This window comes from Manis javanica, chromosome 4, assembly GCF_040802235.1.
Source record: "Manis javanica isolate MJ-LG chromosome 4, MJ_LKY, whole genome shotgun sequence".
Taxonomy (NCBI): Eukaryota; Metazoa; Chordata; class Mammalia; order Pholidota; family Manidae; genus Manis; species Manis javanica.
The window spans coordinates 25,269,943-25,286,695 of record NC_133159.1 but is presented as its reverse complement, the minus strand read 5'-3'; the positions used below and the strand labels follow the sequence as shown (position 1 = coordinate 25,286,695).

The following is a 16,753-nucleotide window of genomic DNA, read 5'->3' as shown; positions in this document are numbered from 1 at the left end:
CATCTTTTAAAGGCGGTTAACAAATTTGATTATACCAAAATAGATACTATAAACAAAATATAAAGGGAAAAGAGACATCAGATGCTAGCAGAGAACAGTAGCAACAAAGGTATAGAAGAGGAATCAAAATATGTAAAAACAATAAAAATTTTAATGTGTAAACAGAACTTTAAAAACTACTTCAATACAAAGGATGTAAAGATATAAAATGGCCAATAAATATATGCAAGCATATGCAACCTTACTAAATTATCAAAACTTAAAATACCAGTGAGATTCCATTTTGGCTTAGCAGATGGGCAAGTATTTTAATATGGATTATATTTACAACATTGTAATATCTTATGTTGATGAAGTTTAGAGAGAAGAGTCACATTAATACTCTCTGGTAGTAATGTAAATTGATACAATTGCTAATTAAAGGGAATAATTTAGCAGCCCTTATCAAAATTTTTTTAAATATATACCCATCCTTCCAAAAACCTATCCCTATAAGTAAACTGAAAAAGTAACAGAAATTTGCAAAGCTCCATAAAGATGGGAGTATTCCTTGTGGTCTAATGTGAAATACAACAATGTTCATTTCTATAGGAAAAAAATGAAGTATATATATCTCCATAATCTGGTATTATGTGAAGAAAGTTACATAAGACTGTAAAACACAGTCCCACTGGGGGTAAAAAATTGTATGCGTGCACATTGAAAACAAGTCTGGAAGGATATGTACCAAAACCATTACCAAATGAAGAGCTCTGGAGAACAGATTGGTCTGTGTGAGAAACACTTTTTAAAAATTCAGTGTACATCTGTATATTGTGTGCCTTTTTCTGCCTTGAGCATGTCTTCTTTTTATAATTTAAAAAGATATTTTTAAAAGGAGATAGTGATAAATGGATTGGACCCTGGAATGGAAAAAGGACATCAGTGGAAAAACTGGTGGACGCCATAAAGTCTGGAGTTGAGTTCATAGTAATGTACCAAGGAGTGTTTCTTAGTCGTGGCAAGTGTACGTGGGAAATGTGAGACCATTACCAATGGGAGAGATAGTCAGGGGTCTTTGGGAATTCACCCCACACAAGGAGACTCCCCATGGCCCCTGCAGGTTTGCAGGGATTGTCTCAGCCTCGCCTGTATGGAGCTAATATCCGGCATTCTGCCCTAGGAGACTGGGATGAAGGCTCAGCCCTGCCTTCACCACAGCTGGCCAGCTTCTCAGAGACTCCAAACAACCCCTGAACTTTCTACCCCACTCCTTTCTTTAAGACTTAGTTTTTAGTCTTTAAGACTTTCTTGAAGACTTAGTTTTTCAGAGAAGATTTAGGTTCACAGCAAAATGACACAAAGGTACAGAGATATCCCATTTGTCCCCTGCCCCACACATCCACTATACCAGAGTGGTACATTTTATAAAATTGATAAACCTACATTGATGCCTCATTATCACCCAAAGTTTATATTAGAATTCATCCTTAATGTTATACATTTTATAATTTGGACAAATGTATAATAAGATGTATCCACCTATAGAGTATTTCCACAGCCTTAAAAATTCATTGTGTGTCAACTACCCTTCAATAAAAAATAATTATCTACAAAAAAAAATTGCATGAAATTAATATAAAAAAAATTCACTGTGCTTCACCTATTCATCCCTCCCACCCATCCACCCACTAGCACCCACTGACCTGTTTACTGTCTCCATAGCTTTGCCGTTTCCAGAATATAGCTGGAATCATATAGTACATAACCTTTTCAAAATGCTTCTCTCACTTACTAATATGGATTTAGGATTCCTCCATGTCTTTTCTTGGCTTATTAGCTCATTTCTTTTCAACACTGAAAGTATTCCATTGTCTGGATGTACCACAGTTTATTTATCCATTCACTTCCTGAAGGATGTCTCAGCTGCTTCCAAGTTTTGGCAATTATATTGAAAGCTGTTACAAACATCTGCATGCAGGTTTTTGTGTGGATGTAAGTTTTCAACTCCTTTGGGTAAATAAATACCAAGGATCATGACTGCTGAATCATATGGTAGGCATATGTTTAGTTTGTAAGATACTGGCAAGCTATCTTCCAAAGTGGCTGCACCATTTTGCATTCCCACTAGCAATGTATGAGAGTTCCTGTTACTCCGTTTCCTCAGTTTGCTGTTGTCAGTGTTCTGGATTTTGGCCATGTGATAGACATGTAGCAGTATCTCCTTGATGTTTTCATTTGCATTTCCCTGATGAAATATGATGTGGCACATCTTTGCATATGCTTATTTTCTGTCTGTACATTTTCTTTGGTGAGGCTCCTTGCAAGGTCTTTAGCCCATTTTTAAATCAGGCTGTTCTCTTATTATTGAGTTTTAAGAGTACTTTCTATATTTTTTCATAACAGTCCTTTATCAGATGTGTCTTATGAAAACAGTTTCTCTCAGTCTGTGATTTGTCTGCTCATCCTCTTGACATTCTTTTGCAGAACAGAAATTTTTGCTTTTAATGAAGTCCAGCTTATCAGTTGTTTTTTTCATGGGTCATGGCTTTGGTATTATATATAAGTCATCATCACACCCAAGGTCATGTAGGTTTCCTCCTAAGTTATCTTCTGGGAATTTTACACTTTTCTGTTTACATTTAGGTCTGTGATCCATTTTGAGTAAATTTTTATGAAGGATTTAATGTCTACCTCTAGATTCATTATTTGTATGTGAATGTCCGATTGGTCCAGCACCATTTGTTGAAAAGACCATCTTTGCCTATTGTACTGTCTTTGCTCCTTTGTCAAAGGTCAGTTGACTATTTATACTCACATTTCTGGGCTTTCTATGCTGCTGTGTTGAACCGTGTGACTCTCATTTCACTGGTACTCCACTGTCCTGATTACCATAGCTGTACAGTGAGTCTTCACATTGCGTAGAATCAGTCTTCCAGCTTGGATCTTCTTCACAATCATGTAGCTATTCTGGGCATTTTGCCTCTCCACATAGACTTTAGAATCAGTTTGTGGATTTGGGGATTTTGACTATTGTTTTCTACCTGTATCCTTCGTCCCACTGAGACCCAGCGTTCTCAGCAATATCCTCACAATCTAGAATGATGTGGAAATGGACTCAGGAGTGAGGTCTGGAGATGGCCCATGAAGGGTTGAGGAGGTGGGTGGAGGTTGACAGTGGCAACCTGAAGCTCATGATAATAAGTAAGATGCACAAAATCGACACCCCCTCACCTTTGCCCCCATTGCTAGTGACCCACAATGGGAGGGGACAGGCTGGATCAAAGTCTAGGAGATGCCACACTTCTTTTTCTTCCTTCCTGCAAGGCTTTCTTGGGTTGGTGAGCTTCCCTGACCAGCAGCCCCTGGAAAGAAGGGGCTGAGCCCAGTGTGACTGCCTGCCTCTTTTCTCCGCCCAGGCTCCACTTCCTGGTGTTTGACACGGAGGAGGTACATGATGTGCTGCGCATCTGGGACGGGCCCGTGGAGAGTGGGGTTCTGCTGAAGGAGCTCAGCGGCCCAGCCCTGCCCAAGGACCTGCACAGCACCTTCAGTTCGGTCGTCCTGCAGTTCAGCACCGACTTCTTCACCAGCAAACAGGGGTTTGCCATTCAGTTCTCAGGTCTGTGCTCGCCTTCTGAGGCCCCCTTGCCGTTTGCCATGCCTCATGGACCAACTGCTCCTCCTTCTCCCTCAAGTCTCTGCTTTCTCCATCTCTCCACTCATGTAAAAATATTTACTGAGCATCCACTATGTGCCTGGTACACAGTTAGCATGTGTTCAAATATCTGTGCTGAACTCCCTCTGCGGGGGAAGACAGTCAGGTTAATAGACACTTAAAGTTGATAATTATCTGGAGGGAGAAGTATAAACTATAGTGGTCAACTTGGAGCATCAGGGAAGATGTTCCAGAAAAGATAATGGCCAGGAATGAATAGAAGTTACAGAAGAAAAGAGAGTTTTGAGGAGGAAGTAATTAAGATGTGGAGGTGGAGTGGCCATGGAATTGGACTTGGGAGCATTTGTGGACCCTGTTAAATGAAAAAGAGGAAAAGGATACCCTGAGTGTTATGAGCATATGAACAAGTGCAGAGGCAGGATAACAGGTTCCAGAAGTGGAGGGTTGTCCTTTGTGGCTGAAATGCGTGGAGCACAGCAGGATACAGGGGCGGCATAAGTGGAGAGTTTGGGCACCGTTATGAAAGAGTAGATCTGATGTGTCACACACTCTGGTGTTTAGTTTAATGTGGGTCTTGGGAAAGACTGGAAGCCAAACATGAGTAACCTAAATTCAATTAATTATGTGCTGCATAGCCAGTTGGGGAAGAGCACGACAAAGAGCCACCAAACAGGCAGTGCTCAAACATGCAAGTCCCAGCATTCGCTGATTTATATAGTGGTCCTGCCTCTCCCTGTGATGCCTCTCCCGTCACTCATCTCCCTGCACAAGTGACTCTGCCTCAGCTTTGCCGGTGCTGATTAAACAGCAGCTGTCCTCATTACCATCTCCTTACTCCACTGTGTCAGGGATGGGGGGGTTTCCATGGCGACACTGGAGCAAGCGTACGTGGCACCTGTACCGTGGCTTTGCCACTCCCAGCCTGTCGGTGTTTCAGCTAAGGGTGATGGTGTGTCTCTGGCATCATTTAGGCTGTATTGGGGTTATGAACCCTACTTCTAGCTCTTTCATGCATCCCTCACCTCCATGCAGATGAGCATTTAGCAGTGTGTGGGGCTAAGGACAGGTTTCAGAACCCTGTTCCTTTATACTCCTTAATTTCCCCAATTAACACTCATGCAGGCGTCCAGCCTAGTGAGGAATAGCTCCTTGCAGCGTTCGCTAGGGGTCTTCTTGCATGAAATCCTGGCACCCATTCACCCGTGGAGAGTCCCTGGGGACCACTGAGTAACACTGAACTCTGATTAGGGTCCCACCATGGGACAACAAGGGAGTCATTGTAGATAAGTATTTCCCAACATCTAGAGGTCCATGGACTATTAATTGGTTTTGCAGGAAAAACTTTGCATGACCAACTAATATTGGGACAGGGCTTAGGTTGAGGCAGACTGAAAGAGGTAATCTGTAGCTTGGGGCCTCTGAGAACTTTTGGTATGCTAACGTGGATAAATTCAGAAGGTATCTAGTAGGGCACAATTCCCAAACATATGTGACTGTGGGTGACTCTTTTAGACCTTCTCAAGAGGCTAGCATTTTGCAGAATAAACTTTGGAGATTGCTTTGCTAGGATAAGCAGTGGAAGATCTCCCAGCAGTAAGGAAAGTAGAATGCTAAAGAGACAGCTCAGTCCACTCTCTGGGGAAAGGAGTATTGTGAATAATTAAATTAGATGTGTATTTTCTCTGACTGTGCCCAAACAGATGGGTAGGGCTTTAAAAAAAGGCCCATAATTGTACTGACAAATTCCCCCACGTATTTGCATTATCTGACCTCCACTGTGTCCTCAGTGTGGCCACGTAGGACAGAGTCCCTGGGTGCTCTCAGGAGCCGTGCATTTGCCCAGCAGCTTCAGCTGCTTTCTCATGCATTTTCCAGCTCATAGAAGTGCAATTCATCCTTCAAGGTTCATCTCAGATGCCACGTCTTCCTAATCTCTCCATTCGGGATAAATTACTGTAGCTTCCAGCACCCCCAGCACTTTGCTTCTATTTCTTCAGCACATTGTCAGTTCCAGACACTCGGCCTTGTCTTGGAGCTAGCCACCTACTTCCATCCCACAGAAAGCTCTTCGAGGTCAGGGCCACATTGTGCCAACAAGACCCCTCTACAGTGTATGCATGCAGCAGCTGCTCACTCTGCTTAGTGAACAGTCACACAAAGCCATGAGCAAATGAATGGGTGGTTTTCTCTAATACAAGGGTTTCCTTGGTCAAACCACCCTGAAAATTGTTAGACCCACGGACAGAGGACTGGTCAAAGCTACCCAGCCTGGGGTCCTGGAAAGCTGTGACAGCCTGGCCCGATGCTCTGAGTATAACTGAGGTTCGAGAAAGGTCACCTTCCCTGTTGCTGTCATCGGTTAGCAAATACCAGCACTACTCTAGGGAAGAGAGAATGGCTCACCCTATGTACACTTTATAGTGTGTGTTTGACAGGGGATTGTACAGAAATGCCAGGGACGATTAGTGCAGGCTTGGCTTTATTAAGTAAACATGACTGTGTAACATCTAACATCCTGTCTGTACGTGGATCCAGCCGTTCCCCTAGGGCTTTGCAGCTCAAATTCAGGAGCATTAAAAAGAGGAAGTGGGACCCAAAAAAGGTGAGAGGGAAGCACTACCGCTGCCATCCTTTGAGCCAGCTCCATGCTACACTCTCTTGCAGTTTCCACAGGAGGCACCACTATTAAGCCATGTTGCTGATATGTGCTCTGAGGCCCAGAGCGTTAGCTCATATGAGGCCATCCAGGTAGTAAGTAACAGAGCCTGGATCAAAACCCCCATGTCTGACTCCCAATCCTAGGCCCTTAATCATTGCACTCTATTACCTTCCATATAAATAACCTTTCTGAGTATAGTCAGAACAGTGAGCTGTTTTTCTTCCAGGGAATCATTTACATGTGTACAGTGCACTGTAAAGCTAGAGATGAAAGCTAAGTCTGTTTTTAATTGGGAAGGAAGAAGATTGATTCTTATTTGACTTTATAAATAAATCCTGTAAGTGTCAGATGGTGATGATTTGCTCATGTATTTATTCATTCAACAAATATTTACTGAGCACTGCTGTGAGGTGGGTACTGTTCTAGGCCCTGGGGATACAGTTGGAAGCAGAACAGCCAAGGTCTGTGTTCCCATAGAGATGCACAATAAAGAGGCAAAAAATGAATTAACAAGATTCTTACAGATTGTGTTATGAAAAGAACAAAGCAGAATAATAATGTGACAAAAATTGATGGAAGGGGGTCAAGAAACGAACCCAGAAAAAGTAATCAAAGAGACCTGTCTGAGAAGGTGGTATTGGTGCTGAGAGCTGACTAACAGGATGGAGCTGGTGTAGGAGGATCTGCAGCAAGATCATTCCAGGCAGAAGGACCAGCAGGTGCAAAGGCCCTGGGGGGAAGGAGAAGGGGACTGAGCTTGCTGCGTTAAAAGATTTTACAAATGTGGCTGGAGTATAGGATAACGTATGCAAACAAATGAGCATGACTGTATTCCAATAAAACTTTATTTACAAGAAAGGCATAGAGCCAGATTTGGCTGTGGACCCTAGTTTGTCATATACTGTCTTAGGTGTTACTGGGTTTAATGTATTAGATACAATAACTTTAGACTCATCCACACAATCCTACAACTTAGAATTAGTGATATTAGTGTGTACAGTTGCTCAAGGCTGGGGCTGCTTAAACTTTTCTACTGAAATCCTCTTAATAGCAGAAGAGAGTGAATGCATTATCTCCAAGAGGTCTAGAGGATGTTGGAAACATAAAATCTCTTTGTGGCTTCATGTTTCTGCTTAAAATATAATGGAATTTTGCACTCTACTCCATAACAAATTCATTTGGTTTTATATAAAAGTTGTTTCTTCCAAAATTTTTGAGAAAAACTGACCCTCCCAGCAAACGAACATTATTGATACCTATAACAACCCAGCTGCCTCCAAATCCTTTCCCTGCACTTCCTCTAACACCACTTCCTTTAGTGCATGTTCTCATGCTGCATTTGTTCATTCATTCACTCATTCATTCTTCCATTCACCTATTCCTTCCTTCCATCATTAATTTCATGTTCCCTTTTAAGACATCTGCTCTGTATTGCAGTAAGTTAAGTATTAGACTATGAACATCTCCCAAATTTCTGAGTTTTTTCTAATTTTTAATACACATCAGCTACCTATGTTTATTTTGACTTCTGCTTTGCCACCAGCTATAAACATTAAATTGCAAAGCTTATCTACATAACAAGGCTTGTGTTGTTAAATCAAACTGTGTACAGTGCTGCCATCATAGCAGTGCAGTCACACTTATATCATCTCATGGCAGATGGATGACAAAGGTGGTAGGACAGGTGGTGCTCACAAGTGGTGGTGGAGGTAGTGACAGTAATGGGGGTGCGAATGGAAATGGTGGCTCTGACGCTGCATTTGATGGTCCTGGGGTGAGGTGACAGAGATAGTGGTACTGTGATAAAGTGGTGATGTTACTTAGGGCGATGGGCTGGGAGCCTCCTTGTCTAGCAGACACCTAGGCAACCCCACTTTCTCTTCTGTTTTCTTGTCCCAGTGTCCACAGCAACATCCTGCAATGACCCTGGGGTCCCACAGAATGGGAGCCGGAGTGGCGACAGTCGAGAAGCCGGAGACTCCACAGTGTTCCAGTGTGACCCCGGCTATGCGCTGCAGGGAAGCGCAGAGATCAGCTGTGTGAAGATCGAGAACAGATTCTTCTGGCAGCCCAGCCCACCCACATGCATCGGTACAAAGCAGAGGCAGAGTGAACCCTGCCCTCTGGTCCTGCCACTTGTGTGCTCCAGATGTCCCAACATAAGCGGCAGGTGCATCTAGAGCCTGGCCAGGAGAATTGAAGCAGCTGAAAGCTGCAGAAAACCCAAAGTTTACCCTGCTCTATATACATATGCATACACACACTCACTCACATTCACACACTCAGGCTCACACTCAACATACTATAGATTCTACACCTTCCAAAATGATCCCAAAGATTTCCAAGTGAGGCGCATCTGTCCCTTTTCTCCCCGCCCAGTATGAGGGTGATGCGTCACCTCGTGTGTTAAAGGTCAGCTAGTTCTGCAATGAGCCTTCTGTGAGCAGAAGTGTGAGATGGGCACCCACAGACTCGGATATAAAGAAGGGGAATTTGCTTCTCCTCCTCTCAAGGAGGAGGTCACCTGGGTGTTGGTTCTCTACATCTGTCCTTAGTATTAAAAATCTCCCCATTTGACTGATGAAGACATGGAAGCTCTGAGACTTGCCTGCGGTCATGTAGTTTATAAGGGCTGGGTTGTGAATGACCCTGCTCCCTAGCTACTTGAGACTGGGAGGAAGGAACTTGAAGGGAGAGAGGATTGGAAAGAAAGAGAAGCAGAAACAAACGTGCCAGGTGCTCACTTCTGCGTGGCTCTTCTCAGGCACAATCCCGAATGCATTTATCTCCCACGTCCATGATGGATATTAGAAGAAATGCAGTAGTTGTTGAGTCCTTACTGCATGCCAGCCCCATAGTGGGCATTTTCTTATACAATCTCATTTAACTCTCCCTACAGCTCTCTGAAATGGGCACCAATTCCCTCATTACAGTTGAGTAAACTGAAACTTAACCGGATTTGGATATCTTGGCCCAAATCACAGAGCTAGGATATGGCAGAGCCAACATTCACATCCACTGTGATCTAAATGAAAAGCCTTCCTTTTTCCTGCCTCCTGACTCCCGTGCTAGAGATGGGTGCAGGGGTCTGTGCGAGACATAGCCCAGCAACCTCTGTGCTGGTGATGCCCTGCGTCTCTTTCCTCGCAGGCCCAATAGGAGGCTCTGTCCAGGCATCTGAGGCCTGGCATTGAAAGTGAGACACTAAATTCTGTCACCTGGGTATGTGTGAAGAAGCTTGGTGAGTGTACAGCAGACAGGAAGTTGGGATGTGGGTTCCAGAACCAGATCAGCTCTCAACTATATGGTGCGATACGTAGAAGGAGTCTGGGATATTGAAGTTAACACATGCAGGTTTAGTCCCTGGCTCTTCCATTTCCTAGTTCAGTGGCCTTGGGAAATTGCTTCATCTCTCTAGGCCCAGTTTCCTATGCTGTAAAGTGCGAGTAAATATATTTCCATCGTGGCATTATGAGGTGAGGACACAACTAACCCAAATCTCAAGAAATCCTAATTTCCGTCCTCCTTTCCCTTCCTCCCCTTCACTGTCTCCTTCTTTCAAGCTTTTGGACTCACTTCCCTTTCCCGAACCAGAATTCCATCCAGCCCAGGGAGTTCTGAGGCCCGGGAGGGAATCAGATGATGTCTGAGGCCCCTTCCAAATTCAGCATCCATGCGGCAGTGCTTCCCTAGACTCACCTCACAGGAAGGCAGGTCCCAGGACAACACGGCCGCAGGTGGGAGGGCGGCCGCCCTGCGTCGAGCTGTTCGATCAATGGGCAGCAAGCAGGGCAAGCAGGTTAATTCAGCTTTCCTTACCCATTCTACTTTCGGCTTGGGGATATGTTCCTCGGGCAACAAAATGAATGTCTTTGCCTCTTCTCTCAAACAGTCTAGAAATCCCAGTGACAAGCCCCTAATTTCCAGCTCCCTTGGCAGTCTGCCATGGCTGATCTGGCTGGCCTTGATATCCCTTCATTATAGGGAGGAAGCAAACAAAGGAGAAGTATCTATTCAATGTTATTCCTATGATAGGCACAGGGCTGGATGTTTTAGCTACATTTTTATTGCAAATAGAATCACCATGTGCTGAGTTTAGAGCTCAAGTTCTGGATTCCAGCTTACCTGGGTTGGAGTCTGGTTCACCACAACAATCTGTGTGGCCTTAGACACATTACTTAGCCTCCCTGTGCCTCACTTTCCTTTGCTGTAAATAGGGAAAATAACAGCCCCTACCTCATATACTGTAAACATGGTATATGTTAGAAACCATTATGTCATCATAATTATTTTTTATTCTACAGATGAGAAATGAAGGCTCAGAGAGATAATAGCTTGCTTAAACTCACAGCTAGTAAGCGGCATAGTCAGAATTTGAACCCAGGGCTATGTGACTTCAAAATCCATGGCCATTTTTACAACTCTCACCCCTCAGTACACTTCTTAGCCATCCGGGATGATCAGCAGTCTGTTTGCACTCCCACCTGGGCCCCTGTCATTTATAAGCTCAAGCCTGGGCCTACAAGACAGGACCTGCCTTCTGTCGCTACCTCATAGCAGGGAGTGGACGGGGCATGACCGTGGGTGTGAGACGAGAGCCCTGGATTGGAAGTGAGACCTGGTTCTGGTTCCAGCTCAGCTTCCCAGTCCCAGCTGAGTACCTGCAAAACATGGGATGTTGCCAAGGCATCTTTTGGTCTCCTGCAGTTCGGCTATCCTGCTTGCTGGCGCCTGGGCCTAGTCAGGGCAAAGGGACTTCCTTCCCCTTTGTACCCCTCAACCAGCCCCAGGCAGCAGGAGCACCCCCTTGGTGAAGCAGCCCAGGAGTCCAGCCAGGGCCTTGAGGCCCAGCTGTCAGAGGGTGGTAAAGCCCATACTCGGGTCCCAAGCAGGAAGCAGGTGCCAGGGAACCATCTTGGAGGGGACTTGCCAGGGCAGAAGCATAGAACCCAGACAAACTGCGAGTACCTTGGAGGTTGATGGAAAATAACAGGGCAGTTTCAGAAACATTCAGACCCACCCCATGGGTGGGAAACTTACAGGAAGAAACCCCTGAGCTGCACGGGAATCTGGAGCCTGGTAGCCCTCACCTTGGGGAGGTCCCCCAGGGAGCTGGGACTGCTGATATGACCCAGGCTTTCTCTGCTCCACTGACTGCCTCAGACGGTGTTATAGGCCAGCCGGGGTAGGGCCACTCTCTGTGGACTGGACAGTGTGGCCTTGCTTTGTCAAATGCAAGGTTTTATCCTGATCATTTGGGCCACCAGTCTGTCCTGTCCATCTAACCCCCTTCTCTAGATGGTTCAGTGGGGAAGTGAGGGAGACACACTGATTCAAGGAGCTCTGGCCACTCACAGAAACCAGTTCAGCTGGGCCTGCCCTTGCCGCATGCAAGAGGAACCCTCCCCCACTGCACCATCTCCCTGAGGCAGCACAGAATGGGGAACTGATGGGCTCTGGAGCCAGATAGACATGAGCTGGAGTCCTCAAGTGACCCTGGGCAAGTTACTCAACCTCTCTGAGCCTCAGTTTAAATGAGATAATGTATCTAAAGTGGTCCATGTCATGTCTGACATTTAATAGGGGCCACTGGAGTGTTTCCAGTACTCAGCTTGGTCCTTGAGATATATTTTCCATGGGAAAAAACCCACCACTCATGCCCACTCAGGTTTTATGTTCAGGGTTTTTATGGCCTGGCCTGAAAACCTACCATTGTTTAAAGCGACCCCACTGGGGATTGATTCAGCCCTGTAAGCCTCACCTTAGTAAAAGCTACAGCAGGAGGCAATAAAGCTCAGTTCTGTGACCAAGCGGCTGCTCTCAAGTTCAGTCTTGGATTCACCCGCGGCTCCCCGCTCTATGTCCTGCCTCGGTTTCCTGGCCTCTTCTCGAATGGCTCTCCATGCTCCTGCGGACTCACTGTTTGCCTCCTGCACTGCCATCCTCCAGTGGTGCCCTAGTGGTTTTCAGACCAAGCCATATTTACAGTCTTGGCCATCTTTTATACTTCCCAGCCTCCACTTTGTCAAACCCTCCTACAGGGCCGTAACCCAGTCATTTAGGGAAGAACCTGATTCAGGATCTGGAAGTGACCCAGGGGGCTCTGGGCAGCCATCTTCCTCCTCTGCGCCCACTTGAGAGGCCTGTCATCTCCAGGGAGGAGACCACCATGAGCTAACTGGGGATTTGTAATATCTCCACAGAACTGATGTACACATGCTCTCCTGAACAAGGCCTTTTGGAAAATTGGAAGGTATCTGCAGCCCCAAGTCGGTGCCAAGAGCATTGGCAGTGTAGGAAGCCAGCCATGCTTGGCAGGTGAACCTGATTATGTTTTCCACCCCTCCTGACACTGAGTGCACTGGAACTCGGTGGCAGATACCCACAGAGCTCTTCTGGAAACTGGTTGTGAGGCAGGGGTGGAAGGAGACCATGCATTTCATGTCTAAAAGGCAAATGATGGCTCCATATGTTGACTATTTGCTGCACAACAAATGCTTTAACAGGCACCTCCAAATTCTTTACAGTCACCCGCTGAGGAAGATAATCTCTTTTTGCACTAGAGGAAGGAGCTAGTGTGGTCCAGAGAGGTTAGGTAAATTCCCAAAGGCCACACAGCCAGGAAGTGCCAAAGCCAGGTAAATACTTTTTGGCTGTTCGCCCAGAACCCTCCAGTAAATATTTTTGTTTTTTAATAATTTATTGGGGTGATATTCACAAAGCATAAAATTAACCATTTTTAAATGAATGATTCAGTGGCATTTAATACATTCACAATGTTATACAAATACCACCTTTATCTGGTTTCAGAATATTTCCATTACTTCAAATTACAACTACACCCACTACGTTCCACCCTCCCTTGGCTGCTAGAGCCAGATTTTAACCTAGATCTGTCAGATGCAGTCCTCCACTGTGCCTTACCAATACCCATTAACACGTGACCCGGCAAAGGGCACAGTCTAACCCTCATCTTCCTCCCTCTTCAGCTCCCTGTGGGGGAGACCTGACAGGACCCTCAGGAGTCATCCTGTCACCAAACTACCCAGAACCCTACCCACCAGGCAAGGAGTGTGACTGGAAAGTGACCGTCTCGCCAGACTACGTCATCGCTCTGGTATTTAACATGTACGTATCCTTCCCCCCAGGTGAAGGGCTCAGAGCAGCTGAGTCAGGTCCCAGCCCCAGGTCTCCAGGTGCGTGCACACAGGTCTGCTGTGAGCAAAGCTCTCCATCCCCTGGGAGGCGAAGGAGTTCAAAAAGGAGAGAAACTAGCATTTATTGAATATATGCTCTGTGCCCAGCACTGTGCCCAGTGAGTTCACACATATTACCTTATTTAATCCTATTGATAATTTCTGAAGTCGCTGTTATTGTTTCCTTTTTACGGCTGAAGGTGTTGAGATTCAGAAAGTAAGGCCTTTCTACCGCCCGTCTCCCCTGCCCCATCCTTCCCTCCTCTGCTCTCGCCTGGCTCCCTCCAGCATGCTCCCTGGCACCGAACAGGCTCAGAATTTCTTCGGGTCCTCCCCGGTCTGCCTCCTGCACTATCTCCTTTATTCCTGTTAGAGGCGAGCCCTTTAAAAGAATTTTCTCTGCTTTTGTATCCTTCCTCCTGTTCACTCACAAACCACTGAATCTGGTTTCTGCCTCTATGATTCCACTAACGACTCCTCTGATTAGACACCAGCACGGAACTTGCCGTGTTTCATCCTCCTGCACTTCTCGATCGCTCCCTCCATCCTTACCCTGCCTTTTCTTCTTGGCTGGGGTGAAGGTACTGCCCTCTGGTTTTTCTCCTTCTTTACAACTTCCCTTTCATGCTCGCTTCCTGGCTCTCCCACAGGCCTTTTCTCTTCTCATCGTCACTTCCTTCCTGGACAGGCTCATCCACTCCGAGGGCTGTACTCCCCTCCTGTAAACCAGAGACTCCGCTCCGCCACCCACCCAGACTTTCTTCCGAGCTTCGGCTCCCATGTCCAGCTGTTGGATGTCTCTGCATGGTGCCTACAGGAGTGCCACCACGGGGAAGGGCCACCACTGTCCACCTTCACTGCTTCTGCCTTTAGTGACCAAGGCCTGGAGCCTCTACCACCTTACAGCTCCTCACATTTCTTCTTCTCCTTGCTCCCAGCTGCTCTCTTGGTTGATGCCCTTAATATTTCCCATCTAAATTACTGCCATTGTCTCTTAACTGGTTCCTCTTACTCCATATTGCTGGCCATGCCAATTTCTTTAGCTAGCTGGAAGAGGGGTCTTGTCATGCAAAAATGCTAAAATACAGCAACCTCGTTTTCCATCTCAAAGAAATTTTAGGATCAGCAAAACTAGTCTATGGTGATAAAAATTCATTCTGTGGTGGCCTCTGGGGATGGTGAAGATTGATTGGGAAGAGGCACCTGGGAAGATGTTTGGAACGCTGGAAATGTTCTGGGTCTTAGTATGTGTGTAATTGATAGCGTGGTACACTTAAGAGCCGATCGTTTCATGGTGTCTAAGTCATACCTCAATTTAAAAACAAACAGATCCTTTATTTCATGTTGTATACCTGAAATTAATATAATACAGTAAAATTTTAATTATTATACTTATATAACAACATGTAATATATATTATGTGTCATATTTATAACATATTGTATAATACATGTAATTATATAATCATAACATCATTCAATTGTAATTCAGTAAAAAATATTTTAAAAAATAAAACAAAGGCATCTGCAAAAAAAATAAAAAGTACAGAGGGAAGAAATGCTATAATGGCTCCCTTTTCCCTATAAATTAAAGTCTGAACTTCCTTACCCTCGCCATTCCAGTGGGATAAATTACGTTCAAGAGCTGCAATATTCAATTAGCTAAACTAAGACAAGGGGTCTGGCCCCTGCCCATCCCCCCACTCAGTCCCCCGCACCAATCTTAACTCCGCAAGTGGTGGAGAGTCTCCCAGACTCTGTCTTGCCCTGTGACTTCGCCTCTGCCTCTCCCTTCACAGCGACTTCCTTTCCCTTCCTGGTCCTACCACTGGAGGTCTTCATCTCCCAGGACTCAGCTCCAGCTTGGCCTCCATGAAAGCTTCGTTTCCTCCTCCCCGAGGAACTGTGTGCTGCAATCCCATATGCCTGCACAGACTTCATGCTCTGCTTTGTCTTCACAGCCATCACTTCCCCGAGCCCTGTCACCATCCTGGAGGAGGAGTCAGCTCTGACATGCACCCGTGACCTGGCACCTCACTCAGTGGCTGGCGTATTGAGGATGCTCAGATAAAATGTGATGATTGAAGGAAAACAGGGACAGACAGAAATTTGTGACTTTTGAAAGACTAGATGGGTGGAAGCTGAATGATGGGGGTGAAAAGACCATACCACCCAACAGTGGTGGGGTGCCCTGAGCTGACGCCAGTGTGAGAGGGTGCCAGGCAGGAAGCCAGGGCACATCTGGCTCTAGCCCCAGACCCCCATCCCATCTCTCTGCCCTTCTACCTCCTTTGTCCTAGAGATGTCATGGTGCCTTCTCACCACCATATGTCTTAACTGAAGGGTAGAACTGCCATTTCATTCTCAGTGCAGCCAAGTGCAGTCTGACTATCCCGGCCCATGGCTGGGCTAGGAACAAGTTCGCATTAGAAACCTGTTCTCTGCAAACTCATTTACTTTTATTCTGTTGTTTTCATCTTTGCCCACCTGATGAGTACATACTGCCTTTGTTGGACATATGCCTAAGAGTGGGATTGCTGCATCACAGAGCAGTCATGTGTTCAGACCGAGTAGCTTTTGCGAAACAGCTCTCCAAAGCAGCTGAACCAACTTGTACTCCTGTCAGCGGGGTGTGAGAGCGCCAGCAGCACCCCATTCTTGCCAGTCCCTGATATTTCCATCTTCCTTACCCTCGCCATTCCAGTGGGATAAATTACGCTCAAGAGCTGCAATATTCAATTAGCTAAACTAAGACATTTTTTTAAATGGATTTTTCCCCCCACTAGAGTTGGGATAGCTAGGGAAGAGCTCCCCTCCGGGTTGCCAGGAGCAAGGTGGTAGTGCATCTTGAGGCGAACTGAGAACTGGCTCAGGAACAAAGGTGTGGAGCTGGGACCTTCACGAGGAGGACCTCCTGCCTGGGAATGCTCCTCGGGTGGCTCTGTCCCTCCAGGAGAAGGAGGTGCACAATGGCAAGAGTATAGGCCTGCCGGAGGCAGGTAAGAGCCAGGGTCTAGCTCTGCTCTGGCTGACCTTTCAGCATGTAGAGTTGGCAACTTGTCCCTTCTGTGCACAGGCTAGTGAATATAGACAAAACATTCTATTATAATCATCAAACTTGCTAAGAGACCAGATCTGAATTATTCCAGCCACTAAAAAGAAATGATAATAATGTGATCATGTGATAAAGGTGCTAATTGTCACTTCAATATATACATGTATCCAATCAACATGTTGTTCA

General features: G+C 45.8%; 1 protein-coding gene across 5 annotated transcripts in view; it reads left to right on the top strand.

Moving 5' to 3' along the window:
* CSMD2 (CUB and Sushi multiple domains 2) overlaps window positions 1-16,753 on the top strand; it is a 600,037-nt gene that overhangs the window by 455,508 nt on the left and 127,776 nt on the right. For all 5 annotated transcript variants that reach the window (XM_073233614.1, XM_073233613.1, XM_037010709.2 and 2 more), the window contains 3 exons: window positions 3,399-3,601; window positions 8,217-8,408; window positions 13,307-13,445. In XM_073233614.1, coding sequence (XP_073089715.1) covers window positions 3,399-3,601; window positions 8,217-8,408; window positions 13,307-13,445 — 534 coding nt within the window. The remainder of the gene's footprint in view (window positions 1-3,398; window positions 3,602-8,216; window positions 8,409-13,306; window positions 13,446-16,753) is intronic.